This window comes from Pipra filicauda, unplaced genomic scaffold (genome assembly GCF_003945595.2).
Source record: "Pipra filicauda isolate LSUMZ 115617 unplaced genomic scaffold, ASM394559v2 scaffold53_size3534045_pilon, whole genome shotgun sequence".
NCBI classification, from domain to species: Eukaryota; Metazoa; Chordata; class Aves; order Passeriformes; family Pipridae; genus Pipra; species Pipra filicauda.
Genome location: NW_024104687.1, coordinates 2,596,773 through 2,617,028, shown reverse-complemented (window position 1 = coordinate 2,617,028; position 20,256 = coordinate 2,596,773). Strand labels below are relative to the sequence as shown.

Here is a 20,256-nt window from a genome sequence, read left to right as displayed (position 1 = left end):
TACGGTATCACTAACTTTCACGTAGTTATTTAAAGTGCCTGTACGTTACTCAGATCCTTGGATATTGCTTCCCTGCCTTTTTCTTCCTCCTCTTTTTCTGTAGGTAATGATTTGTGCTGCTACAGGACTCAGATTGCTTGCCCTACTCAACACATGCATTTGAAAATTGGTTTGTGGGTTGCTGATAACATTGATTTTTCTGTTTATCTCCATCCTTCCCTCCATCTCAGCTCTTTAAAGACCCGTTCTCTTGGTTTCCTTCTGTTTGTTTTACAATCTAAAACAAGATTTTAATGCTGCAGGACCTGGGGGGAGCATTAAGATATAAACAGAAAAAGGCCAAAGCAACATGTTTTCCTAAGCTCACTCTGCTTGCCTTGATGGGTTCAACTCCTGTATCCATCCCAGCTGCTTCCAGCAGAGAAGCTCCATCGTGGGAAGGTTGGTTTTCTTTATTTCGACTTAATTCGAGTGTCACAACGCACCCCTGAGCTGCATGAGAAGGCCCCAGGCCAGCTTGTCTTCTCACCCTGCACAGTCAAAGCATGTGTGTGGCACAAACACGGGTTTTCTGCTTATTTTGATCCCCCTTCCAGTGCCACAGGTGTGTTTAGAGAATCATGGAATCACAGAATATGCCGAGTTGGGAGGACCTACAAGGATCATCAGTCCAACCCCTGGCCCTGCACAGACACCCCAACAATCCCATCCTGTCTCTGAGAGCGTTGTCCAAACACTCCTTGAGTTCTGTGCCCACTGCCCTGGGGAGCCTGGTCAGTGCCCAGCCACCCTCTGAGGGAAGAACCTTGTACTGATATTTAAGTAAAGGAGACCTCAAAGCCCCTCTGCTGCTGGGACGGTGCTGTCTCCTCACAGGCCATTTCGCGAGACTCACCAGCACTCTCCTCAGCACGAACTCACCCAACACCCCCCCTCCAGAATATATCCAGAATGGATACAGAAACCCACAAGGCAGACACCCACAAACCCCCCTCACCGCTGGCAGAGCTGCCCCTGCCCCGGCAGCCCCCGCACCGCGACAGGCCCCAGACCCGGACCCGTCACCGGCAGGCTCGGGAGCCGCCGTTATCCGGCAGGACGCTCTGCATCCCCCCCTTTGCCCGTCCCGCCCTGAGGCATCACCTTCGCGCAGTCCCTGAGCCGAGATCCCGCCGCCGCCGCCATATTGACCCGCCCCGTGACGTCAGAGCCGCGGCCATTGCGTCAGAGCCACCGCCCCCTCCCCAGTGATGTCAGAGCCACCGCCCCGCGCGCGCGGGTCTCGCGAGAGCGCGGTGGGCGGGGCCGGGCCGGGCCGGGCCGGGGGAGGCACAACAAACATGGCGGCGGCGGGAGGCGGGAGCGGCGCGGGGCGGCTGCGGTGAGTGACCGGTCCTGGGCTTCCCTCGCCTCTCCTGCGCTCTTCCTCGCCTCCTTCCTGTGCCGGGAGGGCGCCGGGCGGCGGGGGGCGGGAGCACAGCGCTTGGGGGGGGGCCGCGTTGCCCCGCCGGGAGCGGGGCCGGGTCAGCGGCGCAGCCCCTGGCTGCTGCCCTGCTGTGAGGGCGGGGGACACAGTCACAGAAACCACAGAGTCACGGAAACGGCCAGGCTGGGAGTTTAACAAGGGCAAGTGCCGGATTCTGCTCCTGGGACGGGTAAGCCGTGGCTGTGTGTATAACCCAGGGCATGAGGTGCTGGAAAGCACTAAAGCAGTGCCGGGAAAGGGCCCTGGGGGTCCTGGTGGGTGGCCACTTGGCCATGAGTCAGCAGTGCCCTGGCAGCCAGGAGGGCCAGCCCTGTCCTGGGGGTATTAGAGACAGACAGCATCGCTGGCCGGGCCAGGGAGGGAATTGTCCTGCTCTGCTCTGCCCTGGGGCGGCCTCACCTGGAATACTGGGGCAGTTTGGGGGGACACAATGTAGGGAAGATATTGAGTCATTAGAGAGTGTCCAAAAGAGGCCACGAAGATGGTGAAGGGCTTTGAGGGGAAGCCGTGTGAGGACACTTGGTCGGTTCAGCTGGAGGAGACTGAGGGGAGACCTCACTGCGGTTACAACTTCCTGGTGAGGGGCAGAGGAGGAGCGGGCACTGATCTCTGCTCTGTGGGGACCAGGGACAGGACCCCAGGGAATGGCCTGGAGTTGAGTCAGGGGTGTTTAAGTTGGATAGTAGAAAAAGGTTCTTCCCTCAGAAGGTGGTTGGGCACTGAACAAGCTCGCCAGGGCAGTGGGCACAGCACCAAGGCTGACAGAGCTCAAGGAGTGTTTGGATGATATTCTAGGGCACGTGGTGCGACTCTTGGGGATGGGCCTGTGCAGGGCTGAGGGTTGGGTGATCCTTGTGGGTCCCTCCAACTCAGCATATTCTATAATTCTGTGATTCTGTGATAGGGGACCACAGTGAGTCATCTGTTCCCACCTCCCTGCTCCAGCAGGGTCGTCCCAGACCACATGGCACAGGATTGTGTCCAGATAGTTCTGGAATATCTCCTATGAGGGAGACTCCATAACCTCTCTGGTCTCTGTTTCAGTGCTCAGTCACTGCACAGGGAAGAAGTTCTTCCTCATGTCCAGGTGGAACTTGCTGGGCGTCAGTTCCTGCCCATTCTCCTTGTGCCATCGCTGAGCTCCCCGAGCACAGCCTGCTCCATCCTCTGCCCCCTCCCTGCAGACAGTGACAGACATGGTTGAGGGCCCCTCTCAGTGTCTCCTCTGGAGGCTGAACAGCCCCAGCTCCCTCAGCCTTTCCTCGTAACAGAGACACCCCCAGTCATCCTTGTTGTCCTGTGTTGTACCCACTCCAGGAGCTCCATGTCTCTCACTCCCCCTTCCCAGGGTCTGAACTCCTTGAGGAGGTGCAGAAAAGGCTTGGATAGAGTTTGGGATCCTTCTGGCTTTAAGTTATTTGCCCTGGAAAAGATGGAACAGCGAGATCTCCCCTTTTTTTCTCCTGGATTCCTTAAAAGGAGGTGGGATGCATACACGTGCTCACAGCCATTTTATTCTCTTGTTGCATCCATGTCCTCATTTTATTCTCCTATAATTGCTGCAGGATTAATTCTGACTGTGTGTGAAACTACCTGTTTTACTCTAGTAGAAAATACTATCAACTGTTTTCTTTAGCAGAATTATGTAGGCAGAATATTTCATCCTGCCACGTTCTTCTTTGACAATACACTTAGCTCACCTCAGTGCTGTGACCACTGTTCAGTCCAGCAGCAGTGCCTGTGTAGGGAATGAGTATCCAGTGTTCTACTCATTGTGTAAGGCTGGAGGAGGTGTAGCTGTGTAAGCAGAGCTCGAGTAACACCCGGTGTGGTCAGCCCCTCCCTCCTGTGTGAAACACGAGCTGGGCTGCTCAGTTTCTGATCATTAGAGTTACATTTAATGCTTTGCGGGAGTGACATAGCGAGAATCAGATGTGCATCATTCCCCCCCTGAGGAGGAGAGCTGCTGGCTATGGAGCTGTAAAAAGTACCACAGAAAATCACAGAAAGATCTTTTGAGCATATAATGGGAGGTTTGGGGTGGTGCTGAAATTGTGGTGACTTCCCTCCACTGCTGTGAAAAAAAGGATGAGGATGAGTGTTTTCATGTTTAATCAACAAGGCAGAGAGGAAGCTTTATGCAGTTGATCACCAAAATAATGTCTTTCCCCCAAGCTGTTTATGAACTTTTGTGTAATTTCCTTTCAGAATTAAATATGATTATAAAAGCAGTTAATCCAATCAGTTAAGGCTGAGAGAAATGGGATTGCTCAGCCTGGAGAAGGCTTTGGGATGTTCTAATTGTCCTTTCCAGTGCCTGAAGGGGCTCCAAGGAGGCCAGAGGGGGACTTTGGACAAGGGCCTGGAGGGATAGGACAAGGGGGAATGGCTTCCCACTGCCAGAGGGCAGGGTTAGATGGGATATTGGGAAGGAATTCTTGGCTGTGAGGGTGGGGAGGCCCTGGCATAGGTTGCCCAGAGAAGCTGTGGCTGCCCCTGGATCTCTGGAAGTGTCCAAGGCAAGGTTGGATAGGGCTGGGAGCAACTTGGGTTAGTGGAAAATGTCCCTGCCCATGGCAGGGGGTGGAACTGGATGGTCTTGAAGGTCCCTTTCTAACCTGAACCATTCTGTCATTCACTGTTTAGAATTGATTTAATTTTAAATTGTTGTTTCTTATTACTGTAATTAGTGGAAATTTGGCCTGGTCAGGACCCTACATTACATTGTCCTGGTTTTCTCTTCCCTATCTTTAATTTATATCCTGATGTCTTTGTTTTTTTTTTTTTGCAGGAGACACCAACAAATGGAATACAAATTAACTTAAGCCTACACGGGGCTGGTGACACCTGAAAGAAGGTAGGCAAAATTGATATATAAAGATGTGTTCCAGATTAAGTTAATGGTGATAACAAGTGCTAGTATGGCATGGTATAGTTTGGTGTCATACTTGGTTATGATGTGAAAGAACATACTCATCTGGATGCCAAAAATGAACAAAGCCACTTGTGAGTGGCTTTGCAAATACAGGAGAAGATGTTTAAATGTGGTCTTGAACTCAGAGTGTGAGTTTCTCTTGGTCACCTAATGCTTTGTTTAGTAGCTATTAAAAAAACCCGAGGATATTCTTATTGAAATTGTAGCATTGTAAATTATTTCTGATCGTAGTCTGCAGGAATAATAATGTGACAGACTTGTTGTCCTCTTTCCAACTGAATTCCAAAATCTCTCTTCCCAAATTCATTGTGAATTGAGACTTTATAGAGGTTTGTTACTTACAGTCCCCAAAAAGAATCTGACCACTGACTGGTGAATATTTTTATTTCAATACAAAATGACGAAATGGATTAAGGCTTTTACTCAGGATAGGAAACTAAAATTTTGGGAGAACTGTGAAACAGTGCTTTTTTTTAAGGCTTCTTTCCATCTTTGCTACTCCCCAACATTCAGTTGGTTTCCCAACATTACAGCTGCCATAACTGACTGACCCAGCTCTGGGATTTTTTGGAGCCAGATGTTCATCAGAGAAACTGTTCAGATGGTCAGTGAGACAGAAGTGTCCTTCTGTGAGACACAAGAAGGAAGGGATGCAGCCTGTGAAAAGTTTTTGCTGGATGTGTAATTATTTTAATAAAGCTTAGAGCAGTAGAGTGTTAGAGCCTGTCTTTCAAAACATAAATATTTTTTCAAGTTTCTTTCTTACAGCTCATAGGAGTTGGGAAGAATAAGGGACTTGCATTTCCTTTCTCTTCTTCCAGGGAAAGTGGAGAAGCTGTGCTCTGTGCTTTTTATCTGGTGTGTTGGGAGTACATTTTGGAGCATGCTTGCTACTTAGCAGAGAAGTGAAATTCAGGTATGATCCATTTTTTTTAAAAAAAAAGGCAAGTTGATTTTGATTATTACATCATTTTATCTAATTTGTTTGGTCATTATGTTACTGTTGCCGAAAACCATTTCCCCATAAATTGTATTTGGTGATCTTTAATGAGTTAAAAACTCTAAAAATAACATTCTTGTGGTTGTCAATCTATGCATTGAGTCATGCTGTGTGATGAAAGTAATCCTTCATTTAAAAACCAAACCAAAACCCAAACTTGTTTCTATGAATGCATTCAAATTCGGTGACACTTGTGTTCTGAAAGCATTTTTTCTTCTAGGCACAAGAGGTTGTAAATGTAAAGAGCCAATATGGGGGAAAAGAAGGCAGAACCATTGGACTTTGTAAAAGATTTTCAGGAATATCTTACCCAGCAGACTCACCACGTCAATATGATTTCTGGATCAGTTACTGGCGACAAGGAAGTGGAGACTCTCCAGGGAGGTGAGCTCATTTCAGTGCCATAAATTTGACTTCTTTTGAGAGTGACTGCACTGTTTTCAGTCCAGGTAATTATGCAGGTGCTGCAGTTGTATGGAAGCATTTCTGATAGTCTTTTTCACATCACAAAAGATGTGTATGTACCTTTGTTTTATAGTTCTGTATATTTAAAGACCAAAGGCATAGAGAAGCAGAACATATTTGGCCTATTCTCACAGCGTGACAGTGTCCTACAGATTCTTAATTAAAATCTTTGTTGTGTTGCTCACAGCTGGGACAGAAGGTGATCAGAACGGTCTGGACCATCCCTCTGTTGAAGTTTCACTGGATGAAAACTCAGGAATGTTGGTGGATGGGTTTGAAAGGACGTTTGATGGAAAGTTGAAGTGTCGATACTGCAACTATGCCAGCAAAGGAACAGCTCGGCTCATAGAACACATCAGGATTCACACAGGTGTGGAATGTTCTGCTGGGCTTGGCTGTGGGGCTTGGGCTGTTCACTCAACATTGTGATTTGTGTGTGAGAAGCTGACTATTCAAGAAGCCTGATAGTTCATAACAATTAGAACTGGGGTTTGGGTTGGTTTTTTTATAACCGTGTTTTAAAGGTGTGCCATGTATTTAAACTATGCAAATTCCTACTGACATTTATTGTAAGTAACTCTATGGGAGTAAAGCTTAGCATGAAAACTTCAATGTAAATTGAAGGGCTCTAAAATTAACTATTAGTTTTTCTGTGCTAATCAGAAAAGTGACAAATGTACATGTTGCTACCTGGAGATTTATAGGGCCTTTTCTTCCTCTGTTGTTTAGCTATGAGAATATTCCTGTTCTCCACAACGTTCTAGATGTGAAAGTACAAAGCATAGGAATAAGAGTAAAGTTTTCTTATTGGTAGAGTATTCAAAAGTGAGGGCATATGATCAAGCTGATTGGTAACAGTAATGGAAAGAAAAAAAAATCAATTGTGGCTTGTTTAAGAGCATTTGCCACTGTTGGGTGTATAAAGCTGAAAAGCAAAACTCTCAGTAAAGTGTGGAATATCCTAAACTGTTCCTGAAGTCAGCTCCAGCTTCTTGGCACGTGAGAGGAAACACATGAAAGGTGCTTGTGAAGTCTACTGAGTATATTACACTGACACAGAAGACTTTAGGGCTGGTAACTAGAGCAGTAAGAAAAAAAAATTATCTTCTGCAAAGAATGAAAGTTTTCATAGGTTTCCAATCTGGTATGGACTGTTCCAAAACTTCCAAGTGTCTTGGGTAGTTTGGGACTCACCTTGAAGGAAACATGTTGTAACTGGAATATAATTTATCTCTCTTCAGGTACTCTAGTCACATTCTCACTTTGCTGGGAACCATTGCTTTCACAGGATGTTTATCACATATTACACACAAAAAAATCCATCCTGGGATGGAAGCATCCATCCCAGGATGGATTTTGGGGAATTCAGTGCTTCTTGGTGCTGGTCCTGCAGTGTTGGCTTGTTTTGACAAGGCACAATCGGATAGGAAATGGCAACAACTGTAAATCGAAGAGTTCTGCGGTTCAAACTCTAAGAACCTGGTAAATTCTTCTCTTGTGCTACCATGAGCTACCTCTGTGTGTAGCTGTTGCTGTTTTCAGATTCCCAGTGGAAATTTTGAGGAGTTCCAGTAGTGGATAAGGTACCTTGGCTTGTGTACCTGCCTTTGCAACAGGCTTAAAGCCATGGCTTGCTGCAGAGCTGCAAAGCAGCAGTGGGCTTTGGAGCTGTTTGTTTGGTCTAGTTTTTCATAAAGCAGGTACAGCTTCACCATTTGCCTCATATAGGATGGGGACAACAAGGGATACTTTTATCAGCTTTACTCTGTGCAGTGCTAATGCTGAGCTTGTGAAATGAGGGCCGTGGAGTGGGGAAAACTGTACTGCAGACTCACAGAGCTCGTTTTTAAAGAGCACTTAAAATATGCAGAGGTAACATCAAATTTAAAATGTCACATCTTTTCAGTAGCAAGAAGCTGTTGCCATCTGAAAACTTGCCTCCCCAAGCCCACAGTTCCTGCTGGCCAGGTGTCAGCATGAGCAGATGGACTGCTAGAGCTGGTGGGAGGCATAAATTGCTCCTAGAAAATGTTGGAATTGAGTGCTTGCTAGTTCTTGGGATGGTTTTCATGGTGTGTATGGGGTTTCTCAAACAGAATGAATGAGTTACTTAATATCAAATGTCATAAATTTTAGCTATACTAGAGAGCAAAAAAATCAAATCTCCCTTCTTTAAGGATCAAAATGTGGGTATTGGCGTAGTGTCAGCATTCCTTCTCTTACTCTAGGGAGTTGCCTGCCTTTTCATACTCTCAGATCTGAGGTTAACAGTTCTTTCTTGTGTTTTCAGAATGCTTTCTTGTCCTGTGCTGCTTTAGGGAGGAGAGCCCTCCAAGTAAATGGCTTGAGGTGGCTGAACAATTCCTGTGGGAGCTTGTGACCGTTTCATCATAGTTGCAGCATAATGTATACGAAGGCAAGAAAGATTCCAACCAGGAATTGGGATGCTGAGAAACATCCTCAAAAATCTCTAACCCAACAGTCATTAGTCAGAAGCAAACGTTCCATGAGTTACATGAATTTGGGTGTTGAGGCAAACATAATGCTTTGGGTTTGGGCCTTGACTAACGTTTTGAGTTGTGTCTCGTGGTTGTAGTGAGAGGGGGATGCAGGGCTGTCACTCTTGTGTCCATCAAAGAGCTCTGGCAGTTTGGACACACCTTCACACAGGGAGCAGCCAAATTTCTGGTTCTGACATGCCTGATAATGAAATACCAGTGACTGACAACAGTAACAGTTCACTTCTCTGCACCAACCTGTTCCGTTTTAGAATGTAAACAAGGATCTCAGGCTGCTTTTTTTCTCTGTATAAGTTTCCCCTTTGCCTTGTTACAGTACATTTCCATCCTTAATTTTAATTCAGCACTGCATGTCCTGATGGCAACAGCACTTTGCCATAACCTTAGTGGCTCGTCAGAAAGCTCCACTTTCTTTCTTTGTACAGAGACAGGGCACTCCAGAACAAGAAAAGGGTAATTTTTGATTTGGTTTTCCTGGGGGCTGTTGTGTTTGTTTTTTTTAATCAAGGGAAAGGAGATCCAAGACCTGAGTGTTGTTTTGCTTGGAAGCATGGCAAAGGGCCAGGAGATGGATTGCATGCACTGCGAGGGCTCAGAGTGATGAATCAGCATTAGAATTAAAATAGGGAAGTGGTAGATGACCAGTAACCTCAGAGCACTGTAAGTAAACAGGTAATGCATCCTGGATAACATCAAGTGTAGCAAAGTATCTGCCAAAGTAATTATGTCCCAGGCATGATAATGCAACCATTATTAAGTGCAGCCCCTACTGCAGGGTTGGCTTCCTGCAGAGCCTGACAGCAGGATAATGAGGAGTTCAGCAGCTGTGGTGTGTTACAGATGTGCAACACGTGATGCAAATCCTTTTATCTCTGAGTAACCATTTTTTTTGAGTTTTTCATGCTATGTGGCAAGAGAATCAGTTGCACAACAGTGATTTAGCAATTAACCTGGAATTCTAGATAGGAAGGATAAGATGATCATTCATTTCAGCACCTGAACAGGCATCAAATCCTTTAGGCATTTCTGACATTGCAGACCTGGATCTAAAAACTTCTAGAAGATCAGTGTATCAGAGGATAATCAAAAGTCCCAAAGCATTGTGTTACAAAAGGCCTGTAATGATGTTTGAAAGTTTTCTGTATTTTTAAAATGCTAATGGACTATCTATAAATTTCATTTAATAGAAGATCAAAGTTCTACCTGTGTAAAAGGAGAATACCTGACCACCTCCCGTGTCTGGGAGAACACACAACTCTCCAGGGAGTACCTGGCTTTTGTTTTATTTAATAACTCTTTAGCCACAGGATCCTTTCTCAAAACTCAAGTTTTTGGTGGGTGCATGGGTTTTTTAGATTGTAGTTCCAGGATGTTTAATACTAGGGTTGTTTGGAGGATACCAGAAGGACATCCTCCCTCAGTGTTTAAGCTCAGTTATTATGAAGAGTGATTCATTTTGGTGGCACAGACATGCCTGTAGCCCCATAGGTGAGGGAGAGTTTGGATCCAGTCCAGGGCATCACACAACTATCACTGCGTTCAGCCTTGGCATCCCTGGGGCAATTCCAAGGCAGCTTGTTTATTGTGCTAATTCCACTCACTTTTTTTCCCCGTGCTAATTATCAGTTGGGTGAGGCAGAGATGTCCCAATGTTCTTTGTTCTTCCACTGGATACTCAGCTGAGCTCAAGGCTGGCAGTGACTCTGGAGTTGGATCAGCAGCTCACAGCGAGCTGCTCCGTGTCCCACAAAAAGCCTTTTCCGAGTGCTCCGAGGTGCTTTAGCGTGATCTGTTCTAATTTTCCAGGTGAGAAGCCGCACAGGTGCCATCTGTGTCCCTTTGCCTCGGCCTATGAGCGTCACCTGGAGGCCCACATGCGATCCCACACCGGGGAGAAGCCCTACAAGTGTGAACTGTGCTCCTTCCGCTGCAGCGACAGGAGCAACTTGTCCCACCACCGGCGGCGCAAACACAAGATGGTGCCCATCAAGGGTACGAGGTCTTCCCTGAGCAGCAAGAAGATGTGGGGGGTTTTGCAGAAGAAGACCAGCAATTTGGGGTACAGCAGAAGAGCATTAATTAATTTGAGCCCACCTTCCATGGTGGTGCAGAAACCAGACTACCTTAATGACTTCACCCACGAAATCCCAAATATCCAGACTGAAGCGTACGAGGGCATGGCAAAAACGGCTCAGAGTGGAGGGTTGCCAAGAGATCCACAAGACCTCATGGTGGATAATCCTTTAAACCAGCTCTCCACGTTGGCTGGACAATTGTCCAGCTTGCCACCTGAAAACCAAAATCCAGCCTCTCCTGACGTTGTTTCCTGTCAGGATGAAAAGCCTTTCATGATCCAGCAGCCTGCTGCACCTGCAGTGGTTTCAGCTGTGTCAGCAAATATTCCTCAAAACTCATCTCCAACCAGCCCAGATCCTCGGCCTCCACAAAATCAAAGGAACTATAGTCCTGTGGCCGGGCCCAGCAGCGATCGCAGCGCCCACACCAGTACTCCCAGTATAAGTAACAGCCAGCCAAGTACTCCAGCTCCAACCCTCCCAGTCCAGGACCCTCAGCTTCTGCATCACTGCCCACACTGTGACATGTACTTTGCAGACAATATCCTTTATACAATTCACATGGGATGTCATGGATTTGAAAATCCTTTCCAGTGCAACATCTGTGGGTGTAAGTGTAAAAACAAGTACGACTTCGCTTGCCACTTTGCAAGAGGCCAACATAATCAACATTGACTGAGACATGCTTTGGTTTAGTTTTTTAACATATTACAGTCTATTTTTCATACTTGCTGATGGAAAGCTTGCACATTCCCATATGGAATATTCACACTAGTCGATTCGACAAAGGAGGCACATTTATTTCCGTGTTGTTGTAAAACTTGCCAGGGAAATTTTGTGTAGGATTTGGTTGTTCTTTTATATGTAGCCTTTCAAAGAAAGCCAAGAGTGCTGTCAGGATTGGAATGCATTTACATGCTGTGATTGCTAAATTTAAGTTGCTTGCACTTAATTCCAATAAACATTCTGCAAATGGAGAAGCAGAGTGTGTGTCCTGAACCATAGGATGTCACTACCAGAGTATTTACTAGGCTGGACAAGCCACATTATCCATAAAATATGAAAGGTTAATGCAGTGGCATACCAAGTAGTGACAGGACAAGGACTGGCAGAGGACAGGGTTAGACTGGATATTGGGAAGGAATTCTTGGCTGTGAGGGTGGGGAGGCCCTGGCACAGGTTGCCCAGAGAAGCTGTGGCTGCCCCTGGATCCCTGGGAGTGTCCAAGGCCAGGTTGGACAGGGCTTGGAGCAACCTGGGCTAGTGGAAAGCGTCCTTGCCCATGGCAACGGGGTTGGAATTAAATCATCTTTAAGGTCCCTTCCAACCCAAACCACTCTGTGATTCTATATGGCTACTTTGGAGACATATTTATCCTTAAAAACTTGGCTACTCTAAACCTGAAAAGCAAACAGAAGCAACTTCCACATACAAATTCAATTTGATGTAAAAGTTGCTTTAATCCAATGAAGGTTTATAATAAGTTTCTTTTTAGAAGCCTACACTCTTCACTCTAGGGCTCAAACACTAATTTAACTATTTTAAAAACTCATCACAAAACTAGAAGGTAATGGGTTATTGGGAATAAAACTCTGGTAGAAAAAAAAAAAGAATTAAAAGCTTGTCATTCCTGAGTTATACAAACAAAAAATTAAACAGAATACCTTATTTTAACCTACACTTTCCAAAATTCACATCTTTTTCAGAGGAGGTAATTTTTAAACAGACATAATAAAGAGCTTGTAGAACTAATATATATATTCTGTGAGACTTCTAACTGCCTTAAACTAATTTGTACAGATATTTAAAATTTGCACAATTAGACTTCTGTCTTGCTGACAGGAGTGCTAATAGGAACAAACAAGAGGTTTACAAATTAAAACTCCTTTGTTCAGTTTTATGTTGGGCCAGGCTACAACTGAGACGTTGCCTGTATGTTTGAGGGTTATATGATCTAGTTTATTGTAAATTCAGCTGACTTGGAGGTCTCTTTTATTCCATCTCCCAGATTTAATGTCTTTTGGGTGTCTTTTGTGTGTGGAAATAAGGGGAAGGGCCTCTGGCTTTTCTGAGCTGTCCATGTAGGAGGCAAAGGAACTACACTGGCTTTAGGAATTTTAGGTAGCAAATGGTAACTGAAAATTATTATTTTGTTTCATACTGTACATCTTATTTTAGAAGCCCCCAAGGTAACGGACAGGCACTTTAAACCTAAATAAAACATCTGAGCAAAATTAATAATAACCCTTAATATGCTAGATAGGAATTTGAGACATTAAAAAAAAAGGAGAACTGTTACTTTTCCCATATTTAGACGTGCACTTTTACCTTGGTTTGTCTTACTTGAGACAAATTTAAGCTTCCCTTGTGTATTCCCTTTTTCCTGTCAGCAAATTGGTTGGAATCTGAATAACAAATGTTTGGCTTATGCAAATTTATACTGTTCTGGGAGCTAAAACTTCCTGGAGCCAATAGAAAAACACTAACAGTGACGTCAGTGTAAGGTCAATGCAGGAAAAACCATGTGTCTGAGAATTTTAGCTTTAGAAGTAATTTTGACTTTAATTAAATAGAAATTTGGACACCAGGCATGTTTCTCTCTACCTGACTTACCTCCTGTTGATTTTCTGTGCTTAGGTAACCAGCTGAGGGGACTGGATTGTTGGCTGTGCACAATCTTGTAGTAATGAGGTCAGAAATCTGCCACTGGAGTGGTTCCAGCATAGTGAAGATGAACAATAATAACACACTGTCACTCCTAAAAGTAATTGGTTTCAGGCCTGGTTCAAAATCCAGTTGTGTGGATTTGTAAAGCAGAATGTAATTTCCATTTTTCATCATTACACTCTTCATAATTCCAAAACATCCCTCTGTTGCTTTATACTTTTAAAATTTATTTTATCAGTAAAGCTGCAATTCTGTGTGCATGGAGAGTCCTTTATTTTAAGGACTAAAAGCTGACTGAACTGGAATCCAGTTGGAAGTAACTGCTCCTGAACGGGTTTTGTAAGATGCCTGTTCCAGTCAAAGAGGACAGGAAAGGTGGTTCCCTCTGCATCACATACTGGCAGATTCTAAAATCTACATTTGGCTAAAAATACAGTATTAGGATAAGAGAATTAACTTTATGATTAGTAATTTATAGAAGTGGTTTTCCTTGCCTTTTTGATAGATAATGCAGTCTCCTATTCCGAGGCTCTAGCAGCTCCAAGGAAGCTTCTGGAATGGTGGTGCTCCAGGGAGCACCTTGCAGTGTGGAATGGCACCAGTCACAACAGCCAGGTTCTCCTTGGTTTGTGGCTCCAGCCTTTCTCCCTCCTGGTAGCAGCAGGGAGATTGACTTCCATGTGCACAAATGTTTAGGATTCCCTCCCTCCATCCCATTGATGTGGTTTCTGATCCAGTAGGACTTTTGCTGGCAGCGCCTGTAAACAGTTACAGACTTTTTTTGTGTGTGACAGCTCATGGTTTGGGGATTTAGAAAAATGACTTCTGAACCACGATGCCCTTGGAAAAAGTTAAGGATAGGAAGCTGGTCAGGTCACTGGGAGTAAGAAGAAGCCTGCAGGATCTGATGGAAAAGGGGCCTTCATTTAGGAGAGGATCCTCAGTTGTGGAGAAAATATGTTCTTAATAACAGAACTCAGTGTGGGGAAAAAAAAAATCTAACCCCAAACCTTGCAAATTGTTGTTTGGAAGGATTTTAATGCTGCTGCCAGGATACCATTGTTTCTGCTTTGGAATTCCTCAGGAAAAGAAGATTAGCTTGGACATCTACGAACAGCTGAACAATGCTAGGAACACTTCCCTGTTTCCTTGGGCAAACTCCTCTCTGGAGGGGTTCCTGGGCAGCAGCAGCTTTGGTGTTTGTCCCTTGGCTCTGCACCCAGATCCCTGGGGTGGATCCCTGCATCCTTCACAGAGGGTCACACCAGGGGTAGGATTCTTCTTGTTTCCTCCTCATGCTGTTGTGCCAAACAACTCCCTGACACTGCTGTTCCCTTCTCCACTGAGGAGCCTTGGAAGGGGTATTGGCCTATTTTTCATAATTTGTGCATCCTCTTGACTACAATTTAAAGACTGGCAAATTGTTTGAGAGTTTGATCCTGATGATTCCCTTGCCCAAGCAGGCCTTACCCTGTCAGTGTGGGATACTTGTCCAGGATTCTGGGATTGAGTTCTCAGTCAGAGGGACTTTTCATATCTAGTTCTCCATGTGCTACAATGCACTAACTTGTTTCTTTTTAAAAAACAAATCCTCATATTATAAGGTGGTGGGTGATTAGCATTTTATTAACAGGGAAGTTTTGGAAGGAAATGAAATTTTTCCATAGCTTGGTTCTGTTAGGTTCTGTAGTTGCAAAACACGAATTTTGTGAAGTTTTTGTTTTTATTGTAAGAGATTATTTTATGGCTTTGTGGACATTTCAACATGCACTATTCGTAGCACTCAATACAGACTTAACTGAGACTGAATATTCCAATAAATATTTGAACATCTTAATTATCTCAGTTAATACTTAAACCAACTCCAAAGCAGCTAATAGGGGAAAATAGTTGTTTTTTCACAGACACATGTTTAGATGAAGAGGATTTTGACATAAAATGTTGGTTGGCATTTTAATATAAAACTCAGTGCTGGGTGACATGTTCCAGCAGTGTTTTCTATCCAAATAATCTCTTGCTGTTTGTTTTGTTCCAGAATGTTTGAGGGGGGTGTTGATTTTTGTTTCTTTTTGACGAAGGGAATGTAACTTAGAAGTCTTCACTGGCAAGTTTTCTATTAATTTTAAGCTTCTCTGAAAATCTACAGCAAATGGATGTTCTGCTGCAGGAAATCTCTCTCCTGCTGAAGCATTTTTCATTGAGCAATCTTGGTGTATGTGCTTCAAAGTACCTACTTGTTAATAATATGTATTTCAGTGTAAAGAGCATATTTTATGCAAAAACGAAACCTGTTAGAGTTGTAAAATAAATTTTAATGTTAGTGAATGTTTTTGAGATGACAAGGTTAATTCTGAAATAACTCTATCACGTGTAGTTCATGTTGTGAAGCTTTGCTTTTGTAAGATATGAATAAAATAACACTTTCTAATTAGGTCCCGTGTTAATTCTTAATTGCATGTGCTACCACAAGTGGAGCTCGTGATCTGCTCAGGACTAAATGGGATCTAGATATGGTAAGGAGGATAAACTCACCTCTGGGATTGCTCAGGGGCTGCTGGACAGAGCAGAGCAGGTCACCAGCCAAGGTGCTCCTCAGAATCTCATCTGAAGGAGGCTGTGGGTCGAGGTCAGTCCCATGGTAAGCAGGAAACAGGAGTAGATGACTTCCAAGTGCTCTTCCCAGGCTAAATTCTTCTCTGATTCTATGAAATTTAAATTTAAGGATGGTTTGCTCTTGGCTTGATCTCCATTCTGTTTAGACTGTGTTTCTCTTCCATACTATGAAGAGAGGAGTCACAGAAGGGATCTCTCAGCAGTACTGCAATTTAAACACCCAACATTCTCTGTCATTATTTTAAAATATATTTATTGACTACATTGGTTGCCTCACGTTGGAATGAAGAAATTACACTCGTAGCAGGGTCAGAATTTTGGTTTTTCAAAGTCTTTCCTTGCCTCAAGTCTTCCAAAAATTCTGCCTTCAGTTTGTTGAGTTCTTCTGCCAGGCTCTTCATCTCACTTGGGGGAACGTTTTTGTCTAAAGAAAATTAAAGTTGAACTTTTAACTTCATCTTAAAGACAAAATCATAGAATTGTAGAGTCACAGAATACACTGAGTTGGGAGGGACCCACAAGGATCATCAGTCCAACTCCTGGCCCTGCCCAGGACACCCCAACAATCCCACCCTGTGCCTGAGAGCGTTGTCCAAACGCTCCTGGAGCTCTGGCAGCCTTGGTGCTGTGCCCACTGCCCTGGGGAGCCTGGGCAGTGCCCAACCACCCTCTGGGGAAGAACCTTTTCCTACTATCCAACCTAACCCTCCCCTGGCACAACTCCAGCTGTTCCTTGGGTCCTGTGTCTGGTGAACAGAGAGAACCTTGAACACATGCACAGAGTTGCTAATCATATAAATCCTATGAACTAAAATCCTCTAAAATGCTGGTCTGGACTAAATGGGTTTATTAAAGCTGTATTTAATACAGTTAATAAATATTATACTGGGTTTTAAACCTACAGACTTTGACTCATGTTCCACAAATAACTGTGACCAGACCTGTGAAGGCGATTCCCTCGGTCACACCTGCTGGGACAGGATTCCTGAACAATTCTCCCCAAGGGAACTCCACAGGTTTAGTCTCCCACTGCCAACCAGCAGCTGGGATGGGTAGGATGGGTGGGACAGGTAGAACATGTACCTCTGGCATCCTTCATGGCCTGAGAGATGACCCTCCTGCACGCCTGGTCAGCCTGGTGGACAGCACTGGCTGCGCAGATGGCTCGATCTGTGTCCTGCCCAGGGCCAGCAGAAAGGGAGAAAACAAGCAAACACTTTAAATTTATCTCACTTTGGAAACAAGTAACACCTTAGCAGCACCTCAGTCACCACCTGAAGACAAGCAGTGCTACCTTTTGCTCCGTGTCCTCCTCGTTTGGCCTCGCTGGATTTTCCAGAGCAGTGGCCAGCAGGTTAATTATCTGCTCACTAAGAAAACAAACAACAGAGTAAAACACATCAATCAAACAGATTCACTGACATTTTTCTTCCATTTTGAAATGGTACCACAGGAAAAAAAAAAAAGAGCAAGTTTTCAGTTAAATTTATGAGGCAATCAGTGAAATGATCTGAGATGAAAAACAGTTACAGCTCAATTATTTCCAGTCTTAATGTTTCAGGCAATTTACATGGATTTTCAATGTCAGGGTAGGAATGCAGTGAGTTTTGAGGTTAACTCTGCAAAGGATGGTGGCTGTGAGCTCCCAACAACCAGCCTGTGTATCCTGTAACTGACTGGCTTCCAAAAATCACCACTGGGAATATTTTTTACACACTGTTTAGATACAATAAGGAGCTTCTATCCAGTCATGAAAACAGCACTTAGGGAAAACTCTAGGATCAATCCAGTAGCATACTTGTCCTCTGAGATGCAATCAGAGCTTCTCAGAATGAGGCTGTGCTGCTCCCAAGCGTTTTTCTTGAGATCTGGCATTTCTATTTTCCTTGCCATTAAATGTATTGTCTGCTCAGGTACAGGATCACTCCTGAGGCGATTCCTCTGCAGGCAGCATTCCAGGGGACAGTCTAAAAACAACTGGCAGAAGCCCAAGGAATCTAAAACGAACAGAACAAGACAATTTTATCTTTAAACAGTTCAAGTAACAATTTCTGAGAGCAACACACAGGAGAAAGGCTCTGCATGACTGAGGGGATTCTACACAAGTTCTGAGCCTGATGTGAACACAAACCTAGACAGGAACACCAACAATTTTACCTTCAAGGCTGCTCAAGCAATAATGTCTGAGATAAAACACAGAAACACAGAATGGTTTGGGTTTGGAGGGACCTTAAAGACCATCTCATTCCACCCCCTGCCATGGGCAGGGGCACCTCCCACTAGCCCAGGTTGCTCCAAGCCCCTTCCAGCCTCGCCTTGGACACTTCCAGGGATGGGGCAGCCACAGCTTCTTTGGGCAACTTGTGCCAGGGCCTCACCACCCTCACAGCCAAGAACTCCTTCCCAATATCCCATCTAACCCTGCCCTCTGTCAGTGGGAAGCCATTCCTCTTTGTCCTGTCACTCCATGCCTTGTCCAAAGTCTCTCTCCATCTCTCTTGGAGCCCTTTTAGGTACTGGAAGGTGCTCTATGAAGGGTTTTAAGTGTCCTACCAATTTCTAATAACACAGTAATAAAGTTCAGTTGCTCCTTATCGTACTGCAGGAACCCAGCAATTAAGAATAACCAAAGTTCCACGAGAGCACTTAAAGCAGCTGAAGTGCCCTGGATTTCCTACAAGCACCCTCCAGCCGCGGAACAAGGAGCGCTCACATTTTCTGGCCAGCTGGTACACCTCGTACCGCATGCTCTGGTAGTAGAAGTTGTCGTCCAGGAGGAGGCAGAGCGGCCGTGCTGGGGCCCCGCCGTCGCCCTGCGCCGCCTCCAGCAGCCCTTCCCGGCGGCAGCAGCGCAGGAACCGCTCCCACCCCGGCTGTGCGGGGCCGGGCAGCGGCGCCCCGGTGAGCAGCGCCCGCAAGAGACCCTCCAGGCACTGCAGCAGCTCGCGGCGGCTCTGCTTCCAGCCGGGCACCTGCGGGGGGAGTGAGGGCAGGAATCACGGAGCTGGCACAGCTCCCGTCTGGCCACAAGGGGACCCGCAGCGCTCCGAACCAGCCTGGGCCCGGTCCTGACCCCAGAGCCATTCTTAGTCCCAGTCTCAGTCCCAGTCCCAGTCCGGGTCCCAATCCCAGTCCCAGTCCCAGTCCTAGACCCAGTCCCGGTCTTGTTCCCGGTCCTAGTTCCAGTCCCAGCCCCAGCCCTAGTCCAGGTCCCACTCCCAATCCCAGACCAACACCCAGTCCCAGTCGGACGCGTCCCGTTGCCTGGCAACAGCAGTCGCACAGCAATGACGCAGCCACACTGACCAATGGGAGCGGCTCCCTCGGGCCCGCCCCCGGCGCGCGCGCGCGGAAGGCCTCGTCCGGGATGAGCTCGTCGTAGTGGAGGAGCGCGCAGGCCCAGTCCGGGCGCTGCCGCAGCCGGCGGCACAGGGCGCGGGCCAGGCTGGACTTGCCGGCCGCGGGGAGCCCGCACAGCAGGCACAGCCCCACCCGGGCGCCGCCGCCGCTCCCGCTCCCCTGCTGCTGCTGCTGCTCCGCCGCCAGCGCTGCCGCCTCCGCTCCCGCTCCCGCCGGGGCTCTGTGCGCATGCGCCGGGCTGCCGCCACGAGAGCGCCCCCTGGCGGGCGCGGCGTTACAAGACCTGGCCCACAGAATCGGCCCCTTTCACACAATTCTGGTTTTACCCAGTTTTTCACCCCGTTCTCGCGTCACAATAAACTCAGTAATTCGCTTTGGTGGCCCCCAAAAGCGTCAAATGGCTGAGCCCTCCCAGGGTACCCAGCGGTGGCTTTTAAGATCATAAAACAAAGATACCACCGAGTGTGCTGCCCCCGCTGACTGAGGTCTAAATTACAGGAATAATTCATAATAAAAATCTTAATTGTTTAAGTTATTTAATTATAATAACAATTTAAGATCCTGAGGGATTAAGGAAGAGGACACTTCTTTGGCAGACACTCCTTGCCGGTGCAGATTTTTGCCTGCAATACATTTTGGGTTCTTTTGTCCAGTTCTTCGGTGATGTGGCCATCTGAGGGCTTAGAAATATTTTGTTGGTGAGGCAATTCTATATTTTTTTCACTCTTTTTCCTAGTTCATACTCCCAAATTGGCACAAACACAGCCAGTCTGTTCGTTACTCCCTGTTGGACAGGTGGATCTGTATCCACAGTTTTGTCCTTCCCACCGAGTTGGTCTCTGCACAGCAGCTGCTTCTCCGTTTTGATGGAGACTTTTTTCCTGAGATTTTCTGGATCCCTCTCCTGGATGGAAACATTGGATGGGGACCCGTTTGGACAAGCTGTGTCACTCCATACGTTCCATTTTAAATCAGTGGTGGTGTCTTAATTGTCTCATTTAGAATGACAGAAGTTAATCTGTTGCTTTTGTAGTGGACAAAAGCAAAAATCCCGAGCTGCAATAAGCAGTAAACACTGAACCACTGTTGAGTTGTACAGTGTATTTCCCAATATCCCACATTTTCTATAACAGCAG

General features: G+C 45.9%; 2 protein-coding genes across 3 annotated transcripts; one reads left to right on the top strand and one right to left on the bottom strand.

The window, feature by feature from the left end:
• Positions 1 to 1,344: 1,344 nt before the first annotated feature.
• IKZF5 (IKAROS family zinc finger 5) lies at positions 1,345 to 11,460 on the top strand. Of its 2 annotated transcripts, none has more exons than XM_039387191.1 (6): positions 1,345 to 1,381; positions 4,278 to 4,343; positions 5,243 to 5,337; positions 5,642 to 5,805; positions 6,074 to 6,256; positions 10,212 to 11,460. In XM_039387191.1, the coding sequence occupies exons 4-6, from the start codon at positions 5,673 to 5,675 to the stop codon at positions 11,153 to 11,155; spliced, it is 1,260 nt and encodes a 419-aa protein (XP_039243125.1). In that variant the 5' UTR covers positions 1,345 to 1,381; positions 4,278 to 4,343; positions 5,243 to 5,337; positions 5,642 to 5,672; the 3' UTR covers positions 11,156 to 11,460. The 2 variants fall into 2 exon arrangements, with proteins under 2 accessions (XP_039243125.1, XP_039243126.1); XM_039387192.1 differs by having other exon boundaries at positions 5,190 to 5,337.
• Positions 11,461 to 15,438: 3,978 nt separating this feature from the next.
• Positions 15,439 to 19,793, bottom strand: PSTK (phosphoseryl-tRNA kinase). Its single transcript, XM_027726447.2, has 7 exons — positions 19,753 to 19,793; positions 19,067 to 19,403; positions 18,474 to 18,732; positions 17,559 to 17,757; positions 17,055 to 17,130; positions 16,844 to 16,937; positions 15,439 to 16,184 (listed from the first exon to the last, which is right to left on the bottom strand). The coding sequence occupies exons 1-7, from the start codon at positions 19,791 to 19,793 to the stop codon at positions 15,997 to 15,999; spliced, it is 1,194 nt and encodes a 397-aa protein (XP_027582248.1). The 3' UTR covers positions 15,439 to 15,996.
• Positions 19,794 to 20,256: the final 463 nt, after the last annotated feature.